The 15,952-nt window shown below is 44.0% G+C and overlaps 1 protein-coding gene across 2 annotated transcripts in view; it reads right to left on the reverse strand.

The window, feature by feature from the left end:
- grid1b (glutamate receptor, ionotropic, delta 1b) overlaps nucleotides 1–15,952 on the reverse strand; it is a 426,632-nt gene that overhangs the window by 31,338 nt on the left and 379,342 nt on the right. For both annotated transcript variants that reach the window (XM_055897543.1, XM_055897462.1), the window contains exons 9-12: nucleotides 8,058–8,159; nucleotides 7,667–7,864; nucleotides 7,166–7,502; nucleotides 4,334–4,472 (exon numbers count right to left, since the gene is read on the reverse strand). In XM_055897543.1, coding sequence (XP_055753518.1) covers nucleotides 4,334–4,472; nucleotides 7,166–7,502; nucleotides 7,667–7,864; nucleotides 8,058–8,159 — 776 coding nt within the window. The remainder of the gene's footprint in view (nucleotides 1–4,333; nucleotides 4,473–7,165; nucleotides 7,503–7,666; nucleotides 7,865–8,057; nucleotides 8,160–15,952) is intronic.

Here is a 15,952-nt window from a genome sequence, read left to right on the forward strand (position 1 = left end):
CCACCCTAAAACTCACATCCCCTAAATAAACGGCCAGCACCAGGAGAAGGGGCAGCACCGGGACAAGGGGCAGCACCGGGACAAGGGGCAGCACCGGGACAAGGGGCAGCACCGGGACAAGGGGCAGCACCGGGACAAGGGGCAGCACCGGGATAAGGGGCAGCACCGGGATAAGGGGCAGCACCGGGACAAGGGGCAGCACCGGGACAAGGGGCAGCACCGGAACAAGGGGCAGCACCGGGACAAGGGGCAGCACCGGGACAAGGGGCAGGTCCCGGCTGATATACTCTGGCAGATCCTGGCTGAGGGACTCTGGCAGGTCTATGCAGGCTGACGGCTCTCGACGCTCATGGCAGGCTGACGGCTCTCGACGCTCATGGCAGGCTGACGGCTCTCGACGCTCATGGCAGGCTGACGGCTCTCGACGCTCATGGCAGGCTGACGGCTCTCGACGCTCATGGCTCTCTGACGGCTCTCGACGCTCATGGCTCTCTGACGGCTCTGGCTGCTCATGGCTCTCTGACGGCTCTGGCTGTTCATGGCTCTCTGACGGCTCTGGCTGCTCATGGCTCTCTGACGGCTCTGGCTGCTCATGGCTCTCTGACGGCTCTGGCTGCTCATGGCTCGCTGGCGGCTCTGGCAGATCCTGTCTGGTTGGCGGCTCTGGCAGATCCTGTCTGGTTGGCGGCTCTGGCAGATCCTGTCTGGTTGGCGGCTCTGGCAGATCCTGTCTGGTTGGCGGCTCTGGCAGATCCTGTCTGGTTGGCGGCTCTGGCAGATCCTGTCTGGTTGGCGGCTCTGGCAGGTCCTGTCTGGCTGACGGCTCTAGCGGCTCCTGTCTGGCTGACGGCTCTAGCGGCTCCTGTCTGGCGGATGGCTCTGTAGGCTCATGGCAGACGGGCGGCTTTGCAGGCTCATGGCAGACGGGCGGCTTTGCAGGCTCCTGGCAGACGGATGGCTCAGACGGCGCTGGGGAGACGGATGGCTCAGATGGCGCTGGGGAGACGGATGGCTCAGATGGCGCTGGGGAGACGGATGGCTCAGATGGCGCTGGGGAGACGGATGGCTCTGGCCGGATACGGCGCACTGTAGACCTGGTGCGTGGTGCCGGAACTGGAGGCACCGGGCTAAGGATAAGCACCTTCCTACTAGTGCGGGGAGCAGGGACAGGGCACACTGCATTCTCAAAGCCCACTCTATACCTGATGCGAGGTACCGGCACTGGTGACACCGGGCTGAGGACAAGCACATCAGGATTAGTAGGGGGAGAAGATACAGTGTGTTCAGGGCTCTGGAGACGCACAGGTGGCTTAGTGCGTGGTGCCGGAACTGGAGGCACCGGGCTAGATACACGCACTACAGGGAGAGTGCGTGGAGGAGGAACAGGGCTCAGGATACGCACTGGTAGCCTAGTGCGTAGTGTAGACACTGTAGGTACTAGGCTGGGGCGGGGAGGTGGCGCCGGAAATACCGGACCGTGGAGGCGTACTGGCACTCTTGAGCATTGAGCCTGCCCAACCTTACCTGGTTGAATACTCCCGGTTGCCCGACCAGTGCGGGGAGGTGGAATAACCCGCACCGGGCTATGTAGGCGAACCGGGGAAACCATGCGTAAGGCAGGTGCCATGTATGCCGGCCCGAGGAGACGCACTGGAGACCAGACGCGTTGAGCCGGCCTCATGACACCTGGCTCAATACCCAATCTAGCCCTACCAGTGCGGGGAGGTGGAATAACCCGCACTGGGCTATGCACTCGTACAGGAGACACCGTGCGCTCTACTGCGTAACACGGCGCCTGCCCGTACTCCCGCTCTCCACGGTAAGCCTGAGAAGTGGGCGCAGGTCTCCTACCTGCCCTAGACCCACTACCTCCTAGCCCCCCCCCAAGAAATTTTTGGGAATTACTTACGGGCTTTTTGGGCTTCCGTGCCAGCTTTCCCTCATAGCTCCGGTTCCTCTCTCCGGTAGCCTCTGCTCTCCCCAGTGCCTCCAGCTGCTCCCATGGCTTTTCGGGCTTCCAGCCACGTCTCCTTGCTGCCTCCTCAAACCACCGCTCCTGGGCTTTAGCTGCCTCCCTCTCTTCCTGAGAGCGGCGATTCTCTCCTGCCTTAGCCCAGGGACCTTCTCCATTCATTATCTGCTCCCAAGTCCAGAAATCCTTGTTTTCCTGTCGAGCTTTCCCTTGCCGCTTGGTCTTAGCGTGGTGGGTGATTCTGTAACGGCTGTCGCTCTCCTCATCCTCAGACGAGGAGAGGAGAGAAGGATCATCAGACCAAAATGCAGCTTGAGGGAAATAAGCCATCTTTTTATTTGGAAAAAACTGATGGCAACACGAATAACAAAAACACTTACGAACTAAACAAAACAAGAAAACGACGTAGAACGAAACCTGAACATAAACTTACATAACTGAAACGTAAACTCACGAACAGGAAACAGACGACATCGAAACGAAAACGAACAGCCAAACAGTCCTGTATGGTAAATACATGCAACGACACAGGAGACAATCACCCACAAACAAACAGTGAGAACGCCCTACCTAAATATGACTCTTAATTAGAGGAAAACGCAAAACACCTGCCTCTAATTAAGAGCCATACCAGGCAACCAAAACCAACATAGAAACAGATAACATAGACTGCCCACCCAAAACACATGCCCTGACCATAAACACATAAAAAACAACATAAAACAGGTCAGGACTGTTACAGGTAGGAAGGTTAATAATAAGAAAGCAATTTTTTCCAAAGCGATTTGAGTTGTCAATGTACTGCATCACATTATGAAAAAAATGAAAATATTGTTCCTAATTCATGGCATGGTTTCTGTTTATCCAAATGTTTATCCAAATGTCCGCCTGACTGACCACCACCCGAGTGGGACACCCGACAACCTGCCCACTCAACCCCATCCCCTCTTCCCTTCTTCTCTTCTGCCACCTCTGGTCTCTTGGCCGTCCCACCTCTAGGGGTGGTCAGCTCCCACTCAGCCCAGTCAAAGCTCTTCTCTGTCCTGGCACCTCAACGGTGGAACGAACTACCCCTTAACGCTAGGACAGGAGAGTCCCTTCCCATAATCTTAAAACGTCTGAAACCCTACCTCTTCTAAGAATATCTTAAATAACACATTGTTCTTACACCCCCCCCCACACACACACACACACAAATAACCTTCCACTTGTCTTTTCCCACCAGCACTGACTTTGCTGACAACTTATTTATTGAGGAAAAATGTACGTACTACGACTGCGATATGTGGTTGTCTCACCTAACTATCTTAGTAGGCTGGATGACCTTCCTGCAATCCCCACCCTCCTCCAACCTTGAAACACACCATTTGCACAACATCAGCATAATCAAATACAATCAGACGTCAAAGCCACAGCGCCTGAGCAAATACGCATCGTGCCGGGATAAGCGGTGGATAACATTTGCAGATCCGAAGGCCAACAGAGAGGGGATGGTAATCTTTAAAGATCCAACATCATGCCTCCATGTGTGAGGTCCATGTACATATACATGTGTGTGTCTGTGAGCAGGGAGGCAATGTAGGCATATGATTATTCAAAATGGATTCTACTGGACAATGCCATGATGTATGTCTGGCATTTCAAACAGTTGGCACATACCAGCGTAGCGAAATATCACCTTCAGAAGGAAGACACCGTATTAGATAATACGAACGCTGCAATCATGCATTAGACATGTCAATTCATTTTCAGTTCAAATGTTGTGGATGACACTGTGGAGATTTGTGGAATATGCTCTGGAGCCCATGTTCCTACAGGATGAATGGCGAAAGTACTGCATGGTCGAGCTGTGACATTAAAATAATGATCCTGTACATGCTGAATGTCATATTTCATATAAATCTATTGAAAACTTTACAGGATCTTTTGCGTTATTCAACATATCACCATGGTTGTGTAACAGTCCGTTGTGAGGCTTCAAGAACATCTAATGTACACACATGGTTTGATGCCATTCCATTTGCCCCGTTAAAGCCATTATTATGAGTCGTCCTCCCCTGAGCAGCCTCCACACTGCAGTGCATACTACCTTGACCACTCACAAAACTTGACCCCTGTGTCAACCACAGACTGACAACACTTGTGGTGAACACCTCATTCATATTCTACTGCAGACAATAAAACACAGTGAACTTCTGGATGGTCTTTCTTGTCCCCTTGTGATGACAGAACATTAGACAGTCCAACAGTGGGGTAAGCCAAGGGTCGTCATTCATGACGTGTTCACCCGGGTTAACAATACCTTGACACTATTATTCAGGAAGGGGTAAAACAGAGTCAGACGGGCAAGGAGCAACCTACCGTACGGTGGTGTCCATGCGGGAGACGGTGAGGTAGGCTGCCAGGTTGGCCGTGTAGGAGGAACATACGATGAGGGTGAAGAGCCACCAGCTGCCCATGACGATCCTCAGGGCCACAGAGCTCACCACGCTGTCCCCTCCTATAGAGGGGGAGAAAGGACATGTCACTCCCCAGGCTGGGTAGAAAGCAACTACAGTTATCAAGGGGTTGAGGATGAACAAGCTGTTGGTAAAGTGGGTGGATGTACAGTACCAGTCAAAAGTTTAGACACCCCTACTCATTCAAGAGTTTTCTTTATTTTTACTATTTTCTACATTGTAGAATAATAGTGAAGACAACATAACTATAAAATAACACATATGGAATCATGTAGTAACCAAAAAAGTGTTAATAAACACATCTAAGAAGATTTTAGATTTTAGATTCTTCAAAGTAGCCACCCTTTGCCTTGATGACAGCTTTGTACACTTTTGGCATTCTCTCAACTAACGTCACCTGGAATGCTTTCTAACAGTCTTGAAGGAGTTCCCACATAGGCTGACCACTTGTTGGCTGCTTTTCCTTCACTCTGTGGTCCAACTCATCCCAAACCATCTCAATTGGGTTGAGGTCGGGTGATTGTGGAAGACAGGTCATCTGATGCAGCACCCCATTAATCTTCTTCTTGGTCAAATAGCCCTTACACAGCCTGGAGGTGTGTTGGGTCATTGTCCTGTTGAAAAACAAATGATAGTCCCACTAAGCGCAAACCAGATGGCGTATTGCTGCAGAATTCTGTGGCAGCCATGATGGTTAAGTGTGCATTGAATTATAAATAATTATAAATAAGTAACTGACAGTGTCACCAGCAAAGCACCCCCACATCATCACACCTCCTCCTCCATGCTTCACGGTGGGAACCACACATGCAGAGAACATCAGGTCACCTACTCTGCATCTCACAAAGACATGGCGGTTGGAACCAAAAATTTGGACTCAACAGACCAAAGGACAGATTTTCACCGGTTTAATGTCAATTACTCGTGTTTCGTGGGCCAAGCAAGTCTCTTCTTCTTATTGGTGTTCTTTAGTAGTGGTTTCTTTGCAGCAATTTGACCATGAAGGCCTAATTCAAGCAGTCTCGTCTGAACAGTTTATATAGAGATGTGTCTGTTACTTGCAGAGTTTGTGCTGCAATTTCTGAGGCTGGTAACTCTAATGAACGTATCTTCTGCAGCAGAGGTAACTCTGGGTCTTCCTTTCCTGTAGTGGTCCTCATGAGAGCCAGTTTCATCATAGCGCTTGATGGTTTTTGCGACTGCACTTGAAGAAACTTTCAAAGTTCTTGACATTTTCCGGATTGACTGACCTTCATGTCCTAAAGTAATGACGGACTGTCGTTTCTCTTTGCTTATTTGAGCTGTTCTTGCCATAATATGGACTTGTTCTTTTACCAAATAGGGATATCTTATATATATACCACAATTTATTGGCTCAAGCGCATTAAGGAAACTAATTCCACAAATTAATTTTTAACAGGGCACCCCTGTCAGTTGAAATGCTTCCAGGTGACTACCTCATGAATCTGGTTGAGAGAATGCCAAGAGTGTTCAAAACTGTCATCAAGGAAAAGGTAGGCTACTTTGAAAAATCTCAAATATAAAATACACTTGTTTGGTTACTAGATGCTTCCATATGTGTTATTTCATAGCTTTGATTTCTTCACTATTATTCTACAATGTAGGAAATAGTAAAAATAAAGAAAATCCCTTGACTGAGTAGGTGTGTCCAAACTTGTAACTGACGCTGTATATCAGAGGAGACTGGTGGGAGGAACTATAGGAGGACACATTTTCAGTTGATGCTGGTTATAGGAAGACAGGCTCATTGTAATGTATTGAATGGAATAAATGGAACGGTATCAAGACATCAAACATATGGAAACCACAAGCTCGACTCCGTTCAATTTCTTACATTCCAGATAATAGAATGAGCCCATCCTCCTATTGCTCCTCCCACCAGCCCCCACTGATGTATATAGAAGATGCTGTGACAGAAATGGTTATATAAGGATCACTGAAGGGCTGAAGTCTGTTCACCGTCCCATAACACAATTGGTTGACAATAGGCTGTACTAAGAAAATGTATCCAGATTAGAGTGATTAACTTCAAAGGTTCCATAACTTGTTTCCCCATACAGATAAAAAGTGTCCACTTGAAATAGTGGACAGTTGCAAAGAACCAACAGGGCAGAGGCTCCCCATGTTTAATCCTTAAAATGGTTCAACAGGCAGGAGGTAATTATAGATGCAGTGGAGGTTCAACAGGACTTGCTGACACACTCATTTATTTCCCTTTGCCAGTCTTGGATCCCAACCAACATATCCTTTTCTTCATTCAAAGGCACCTTTACTGTGCTCTTGTGAGCTTAACAAGCTTGTAATGCAATCACTATGTTATATGGACTGTATACCGCACACGTGTCCATGAGACATGTACGAGACAGCAACATCGGTGCAGAAACAGCTGTGTGGCCTTTTCCACTTCATATGCAACTTTATGGATGGTATTGTAACGCATAGGATCACTTTCATTACCTAAATCGGCTTACTGTTCATCTGAGCATTAGAAAGTATCAACATCGTATCATAAATAGTTTGTAAATAGTCACAGGATATTTTAATGAATCATGCATTTTTAAATGTAATCGACAAACACATTCCAGCACATGAAAATGGTATGTTTCCCATAAAATATTTGAAACATACAAATGATACATTTGTTTTCTACTGTAAAATGACCTATGTTGCTTTAGATAAAAGCTAAATGAGTATATAGGAAAGTCCTCTGTACCTTGCTGTACAAACGCTCCATAGACTATCCAGATAGCACTGTGCAGGGAGTTGGACGCCTGGTTGGTGGGCTGCTGGTGTGGCACTGGAGGATTCTGGGGCTTCAGTGACTGCATCCTGCTTAGCAGGAATATGAGAACTCCAACCACGGGGATGGCTGCAGCAATACACCCCCACACGGCCAGGTCAAACGGAGCGAACAGTGAGAAGATGTTGATCTTCTCCTCTGGTTTCCTCAGCAGGATCCCCACAGAGTAGTCCATGTAGCGCTTGCTGAAGTCCACCACGCTTTCCCGCTCCGGAGTGATAGTAATGGCAGACACGGCCAGGTCAGCTCTCTGTGGAGACAGACAGAGAATAAGTATAGCTAACATCCCCTGGTCAGTCAGGGATGAGCGGGGACTGAATTCAAGTGGAAACCGTAATGGTCTGAAATAGCATTCTCTTCCTGGGGGTAATACAGCAGGTTGGTAGGTTTCACGGGTAATACAGAAAAGCTCACCTTGTTTATGAGCTCGCCGATCATTCCATTCCAGGAGCCGTTGGGCAGCTGCGAGCCGTACTTGCTGTCCGCCACCTGGTAGATCTCGTACTTGAAGCCCAGGATCTTGGCCAAGGCGTCGAGCACATCGATGGAGAATCCTTTGTACCGCTTAGGCTGACCAAGGATGTTTTCAGCCACCATGACAAATGGATCCTCCTACAAAATCGAACGCAGCATCAGATAGGAATGCTCACAACATGAATTCAGGTGCATGTGCTGAGTCAATGGTTATGTTTTAAGCAGCAGTGTTCGACACATTGTTTTCAAGCTGAACAACATGGATACTGTTTCCAATTCACAGCACATGGATGGTAACACAGTCTCACAGTGTCAACAAGATGTTCCTTACCAGTAGTGTTACTACTTTGACCGTTACTCCTTGCATGCCATTCTCAATGCGACTCTCTTTCAGGCTTCCATTTAGACCATGGACTGAGTCCCATGTAGCCAGCTAAAAGAGAGAAGAGAGAGAGAGAAGAGAGAAGAGAGAGAGAGAGACTTTCTTAAATGTGCTCATCAAAAAAGTTCAACCATGTCTTTAGCAAAAAATAGACCAATCTCCTCTTGGCCTAATTCTATCTTTCAGGCTTCCAGTCACACAGAATGAACCCCCAAAATCTCCACCAGACACCTTTCGATATTCCAACCAAAGAAAAGCTGATACTTAAGGCTTCCTAAAGCTTCTTCAACTCTAGAGTAATTCATTTAGGAACATGAAAAAGGTATTGAAGATCACTCATTCCACCCATTTACATGTTTAGTGAAGGTGATAGATGGAATGGAACATGACGGTCATCTAGGTAGCAGCTGACTGAGGCAATGCCGTGCTAATGCACAGAGGAATAGTTCAAAGTTAAAGAAGAAAAAATAATTAAACATATTTCCCTCTTGATCTCCTCAAACGCTATAGTGTGTGTGTGTGTGTGTGTGTGTGTGTGTGTGTGTGTGTGTGTGTGTGTGTGTGTGTGTGTGTGTGTGTGTGTCTCATGCAACCATGTTTGATACTGGTGAGAAATCTGAAATCTGCTTTGCTCAGGTAACATGCTGATTCATTGATTACTTGATATGACGTGTTTTCTGACTGCATGGCCAGATGGACTAGTCCTCTGGCTGAAATGAAACGCAAGCAGGGAGGGTTGGGCTCACTGGTCAAGCCGTTCTGGCAGTTGAAACTGTACAGACCACCTCTATATGTGTGTCATGGATATCAGATACTCTTATCCGGGATTACATACAGTATAAAGAAGTCCATTCACAGGCTCTCTCTCTGTGTGTGTGTGTGTGTGTGTGTGTGTGTGTGTGTGTGTGTGTGTGTGTGTGTGTGTGTGTGTGTGTGTGTGTGTGTGTGTGTGTGTGTGTGTGTGTGTGTGTGTGTGTGTGTGTGTGTGTGTGTGTGTTAGAGAGACCCATCATCACCCCTGCAATAACGGTTGATTAAACTCATATAATTTTATGAACAATTTCACACACTTATTCAAAAATCTGATTTATTTACTCCGGCTAACAGTGTGAAGTTAATAACCAACATAGTCTTCAGCCTAATGTCGTAATTATGCTATTTAACGTACCATGTAGGATAATTGTTATTTTACAGCACTCCCATGCATAGAGGCATGCAGTATACAAACATAAACATAGGGAGATATACAAACACTCAGATATAAACCCTACAGATGTACAATCTGTTGCAGGAGAAATGTAAACGTGTAATGTATATGAAGTTGAAAAAGGCTTCTGAAGTTTGTCATTTCCAATTTGAAATTTCAGACTTGATTTTCCCTTACGGAAAATGCATTCATTAATTATAATCCACATAATAATTCAAATGATTATGTTCCTGCTGTAGCAAACTGGCTCAAATTAAGATCCTACATCTGTACACATCCCATCACTCTAGAGATGTTTACTGAACTATGTTACAGCACAATATCAATTACCATCAATATCAACAGCCAGTGAAAACATCCCTGTGTGTGTATCATCGTCATGGTAACCGTCTTACATGTAAAGGGTACCGTGATTTCTTTCTATACTTATCGTATGTAATCCTTTTCAGCAGGATGAATGTGGATGAGCTAGCCTCACAGGCCCATAAAGAAAGGCTAACTGGGAAAACATGGCTTCCCCTGAGGCCAGAGAGAATACCATTTTACTGAAGCAGCTATCTTCCTGGTGATCTCTACATCGTTAGGGATTTGTTCATTATGTACATTAGGGCCTATAGCACTACGGAATTGTTAAGGCCACATTTTGCTATTTTAGCTCTCCTCTCGGAAGTGGACAATACTAATGAAACTGGTTGTGACTATGATTATTATTATTTTATTTATTTAAATAATTGAATCAATTAACCCTCTAAGCCAGAGGCACAGGGAAAATGATACATTTAAAAAAAAAATCAGCTGCCCTTTAAAGTGTATCACAATTTCAGTGATTCACTTTAAATTATATTATTGGCGTCAAGCCGAATTTATTCTGTCGTGCATGCCCTGCAGTCACATTACAAGCTGCAACTTATTCATCGAAAGGAAGTGAGTTTTCTTGAAGGAAAAAGACCTGGTTCTCAGTAGACTGAAACAGCTAAAAATGGCTATGGAAAGCAGGGTCCTGAACCATAGAGAAATCAGTGGCTCTGTAGCCTACTGCTTTAAACCCATGACAGTCTCACTTCATGAAGTCAATATTTATTCCAACCCCAGTGACAAGGTCAGGCCTTAACAACAAAGAAGGCCTCATAATAATGGTGGTAAGGAAACGGCATCAATCATCAAACCAGAGCAGATGGATCACTTGTCAATGGAGTTTTATATATGGCTTTTATTGTGACCCACCATGTTGAACTTTATAATCTTAATCAACCCGGGTACATGTCAATCTGCACATGAATAGCTGCTTCTGGTTTTTGCCTCGGAAGGGAACTCTACTGTGGCCCTGTGATGTTGTGTCAGACTCTAGGGTTCTAACAGCTGTTTGAACAGAAATCATGATGAACTCTGTGCACATAGAAACTCAGAAATGTGCAAAGGACAAAAATATAATTTCGTGTTTTAAGAGGAAAGTCACTTCTGCTTGGTTTTCGCGTGCCAATTGTCATCATTAACCCCTAGCATAGTACTGCACACCACTGACACTCAGTTGGGCCATGATAGTACTATTTCCTGTTCTACTGGAAGACCAAAATCCTTCTTTGGTACGGGAGCGCTCTTTTTATTTTTTTAAGGAGTGACATTTTATTGGATAAAACTGAGGTTGAGGGGCACGATAGAGGAGAGAGTGTGCTGAAATAGCAATGTTCCGGATTCAAACCCATGCTCCAGCTGTGATCCGGAGGCAGCGGCTTAGACCGCTAGACCACCCCTAGGCCACAGGGAAGGCTCTTTCTGAGCAGCAGTCAGGCCAGACAAATCTGTGTCTGTACAGCATCCTGTCCTCAAGGTGGATGGATCAATGGTGGGTCAACGCGTCGTCACTCATGCGCTTCCATGCATCCCTCTTCCCTTTGTAAAAATGTCAGGCCTCTCAGTCAACTGTGGCGTTGCTTTGAGTGGGTGGGGGAGCTAAATGCCACCGCTTGACACCTGCTGTGTCCGTCCCCAATACATATCCTTTCACAGAGATGATCTGAAAACTGCTCGAGGCTGAGAAGGTACTGGTGTGACTATCTGTCAGGACAGCTGTCCTGCATGTCAATGTATCACACTCATGCCTGCTGGCAAATGTTTCACGGGTGATCAAAATGACATTGATGTTTTGATGGATTACGGCTATGACAGAGAAGGTAGTTGCCTGTATTAATGTACATGAGTTGATAATGATTTAATAACATGCTAGGGGGAATTAGGAATATATTTGTCATTCTTGAAGAAATAAAATCACTAAATGTTTTTGTAATGGTTCATGGAAATAGACAGGCTTTGTCAGTGTTGGTTATATCATGTTTGTTTAGAAGAGGCTAACCTATAGTGAATGATTAAATGCCTCCCTTAGCCACATGGCAGCGCTGCTTAAGTTAGCATCAGGTACGATGTAGCTCAATCCTTCTCTAACGTTGCAGCAGGAAATCAGTCAGCGTGCCTTAATTTCGAGCTATAAAACGCATGGAGCTTAAAAAGCAACATCAACTCTGCACTCCGCATCCTCGGGAAGCCCCCAGTAACAGAATAAAACTATTCTGTTGAGGCATTCTTGGTGAATCCTCTCCTGTGTATTTCATTATTAGACTGTCTGCCTCTGATGTTTGAATCTCCACAGAAAGTTTTGTCTCTCGAGACAGTTCAAAGAAAACCATCTCTAACTAAGTAATTAGTGTATGGCAAGGATTTCAATTATTAGAACGCCTGGTGGTTCTTTGTTCGTTTAAATGCAGGCGGGGGAGGAAAAATAACAATAATGCTCCCATCAATAGACGTGGCCTAAATGTGTTGTTTATTTCTTCCTCATTAGCACAATGCAAATTATAGCAGATTTAAATTTGAATTGATCAGGGACGTTGAATATCACATGTATTATGGTGAATTTAAACTAATTATTGGGCTTTCATTTAATTCCAAAGTACCACAAGCCAATCCTGGTCACAATGTTCAGACCTAGCTCAACTCATCAAGAAAAAACACACAATATCATTAGAGACTAATAGCGAAAAGCAAAATCTACAATATCCCATGTCATTATTTTCGTATACTTATTACTTGGGGTTTCTGAATAGCAAACTGTTATTGCGAGGGATTGAAATTATCATGAAAGCCCTGCTTTTTCATCTCTTTTGTAATGGTTTCATTTCAGAAGGACTTCTATTCAGCCGAATCCCTTTATGTTCCAAATGACTGTCTGTGTAATTCAGCTCCGCTCCAGCTCCTCTCCAGCTCCGCTTGCTTGTTAGTGGGCAGAGCCGCCACTGTAACAAGCCTAACAGGCACAAGAGAGCCAGGAGGATCCCTGTCTACCTTATCAAAGCCGTGCTACAAGCCGATAAGCCCCCTTCGTCTTTCAAATGGCCCACTGCTGGATCTCTATCTCTGTATTTCTCAATTGATAGACCAACAAAACACCTCCGTACAGAGACCGTCTGACACACTGGTGTCTCCCATGTCCCATCCACCCTCCCCTTTAACCCCCATCACAAACTTTATCACTGTGTCAAACCAAAGGAGATTACACCTCTCTGTCCTGGTCGAGATCTAATCACCAGGCCTAAAACCACTGGTGGGATCCATTCTTGATCTGTGGCTGAGTGAGCCATGTTGTGCTGTACTATCTCTCCCAGTTGGGAGTCCCCGCAATGCAGACATGAGGCAACTCTGGCCTGTGTGCTCGTCACAGCTCTACTACACCACACTGCATGGTACCTGCTATCCATCTTAGTCGCTACAAAGCGTGATGTGAATGCTACTTGCAGGACTTAAAGCCACTTAAAGCCTGCACTCGGTACTAGTCTCACACTGTGAGCAACAGTTAGGTTACACCAGTGACGTCACAGCTTAATTTTTCAACAAATAAATATCGACTGATACATAGAATTGAAGAGCTATCCAAGTTTTGTGTAGCACGGCTTGGCTTTTCATAACGTTATATTGAATCGCCGTTATTGTTCTGAATATACAGCTCAGTTTTTCAAACCAACTGTAATAAAGGGATAAGCATTATTGCACGTTACTTGGGGAAATGCGAACGCATCGTTAATGAGTGTCGGAACTTTTACAGATACAAGATAAATTAGGCTAATTATTAGTCAGCTCATTAACCCCTCTTAGTCTTCCGGCCTAATGGCCTTGTCGCAATCCCGAAAGGTTAATGGCAGTAAGGAGAGGATGTTGTAGGGACGTTCTACTATTTAACCAGTTCTTGCCAAGCTTGGGCCAAGTACTGGGTATTACTAAGCATAGATAAGCAGACGCTGTGGGTGTAAACATGTACTGTTGTGAACAATGTGCATTGTGACGCATCATCCTTTCTAATGTTTCTAATGCTCTGAAAATGCATGTGTATATTGATGTGTATAGTGTATATTGATGTGTATGTTGTATATTGATGTGTGCAGTGCATATTGATGTGTATAGTGTATATTGATGTGTATATTGATGTGTCTATTGATGTGCGGTGTATATTGATGTGAATAGTGCATATTGATGTGTATAGTGTATATTGATGTGTAGTGTATATTGATTTGTATATTGATGTGTATATTGATGTTTAGTGTATATTGATGTGTATATTGGTGTGTATTGACGTGTATATTGATGCACAGTGTATACGGATGTGTATCTGGATGTGTATAGTGCATACTGATGTGTATATTGATGTGTGCATTGATGTGGATAGTGTATCTTGATGTGTATAGTGTATACTGATGTGTATATTGATGTGTATATCAATGTGTAGTGTATATTGATGTGTATATTGATATGTGGGGTATGTTGATGTGTATATTGATGTGTATATTGATATGTATATGTATGTGTATAGTGTATATTGATGTGTATAGTGTATACTGCTGTGTATATTGATATGTGGTGTATATTAATGTGTAAATTGATATGTATATTGATTTGTGTATGTGCATAGTGTATATTGATGTGTATAGTGTATATTGATGTGTACAGTGTATATTGTATATATTTATGTGCATATTGATGTGTATAGTCTATATTGATGTGTATATTCATGTGTATAGTGAATATTGATGTGTATATTGATGTGTATATTGATGTATATTGATGTGTATAGTGTATATTGATGTGGATGTTGCTGTGTATACTGGTGTGTATATTTATGTGTACAGTATATATTGATGTATGTGTGATGTATGTGATGTGTATTTTGATGTGTATAGTGTATATTGATGTGTATATCGATGTGTATAGTGTATATTGATGTATATAGTGTATATTGATGTGTATATTGATGTGTATATGTATGTGTATATTGATGTGTATAGTGTATATTTATGTGTACAGTATATATTGATGTATATTGTTTATATTGATGTGCATATTGATGTGTACAGCCTATATTGATGTGTATATTAATGTGTATAGTGTATATTGATGTATGTATTGATATATAGTGTACATTGATGTGTATAGTGTATATTGATGTGTATATTGCTGTGTATACTGGTGTGTATATTGATGTGTGTATTGATGTGTATATTGATGTGTACAGTGTATTTTGATGTGTATAGTGTATATTGATGTATATATTGATGTGTATAGTGTATATTGATGTGTACAGTGTATATTGATGTATATTGTTTATATTGATGTGTAAAGTGTATATTGACGTGTATATTGATGTGCATAGTGTATATTGATGTGTATATTGATATATAGTGTATATTGATGTGTATATTGATATATAGTGTATAGTGATGTGGATATTGCTGTGTATACTGGTGTGTATATTGATGTGTATAGTGCATATTGATGTGTATAGATGTGTATACAGGGTCATCTGTGAAAAGGTAAACTAAAATAACTCATGATTAACACATACAGAGGCTTTCACTTCCTAGTCTTCGACCTCCTTCCTTCCCACACCCAACTGTGGCGAGCTTGTACTGTAACGCTTGGACTTAATTCTGGGGATTACTAAGAATATACAGTATGTACAGTGCATTCGGACACTATTCAGACCTCTTGGCTTTATCCAAGAAGCTTTATCCAAGAAGCAAGAAACAATATTTTTTTCCCCTTCAATCTACACACAATACCCCATAACGACAAAGCAGAAACTTTAGAAATGTTTGCAAATGTATATAAAAAAACAGCGATACCTTAATTACATAAGTAGACAGATCCTTTGCTATGACACTCGAAATTGAGTTCAGGTAAATCCTGTTTCCATTTATCATCCTTGAGATGTTCCTACAACTTGATTGGAGTCCACCTGTGGTAAATTCAATTGATTTCACATGATTTGGAAAGGCACACACCAGTCTATATAAGGTTGACATGGCAGAGCAAAAACCAAGCCATGAGGTCGAAGGAAATGTCCGTAGAGCTCCAAGACAGGATTGTGTCGAGGCACAGATCTGGGGAAGGGTACCAAAACATGTCTGCAGCATGGAAGGTCCCCAAGAACACAGTGGCCTCCATCATTCTTAAATGGAAGAAGTTAGGAACCACCAAGACTCGTCCTAGAGCTGGCCGACCAGAAGGGCCTTAGTCAGGGAGGTGACCAAGAACCCGATGGTCACTCTGACAGAGCTCCAGAGTTCCTCTGTGGAGATGGGAGAACCTTCCAGAA

The sequence above is a fragment of the Salvelinus fontinalis genome, chromosome 1, assembly GCF_029448725.1.
Source record: "Salvelinus fontinalis isolate EN_2023a chromosome 1, ASM2944872v1, whole genome shotgun sequence".
NCBI classification, from domain to species: Eukaryota; Metazoa; Chordata; class Actinopteri; order Salmoniformes; family Salmonidae; genus Salvelinus; species Salvelinus fontinalis.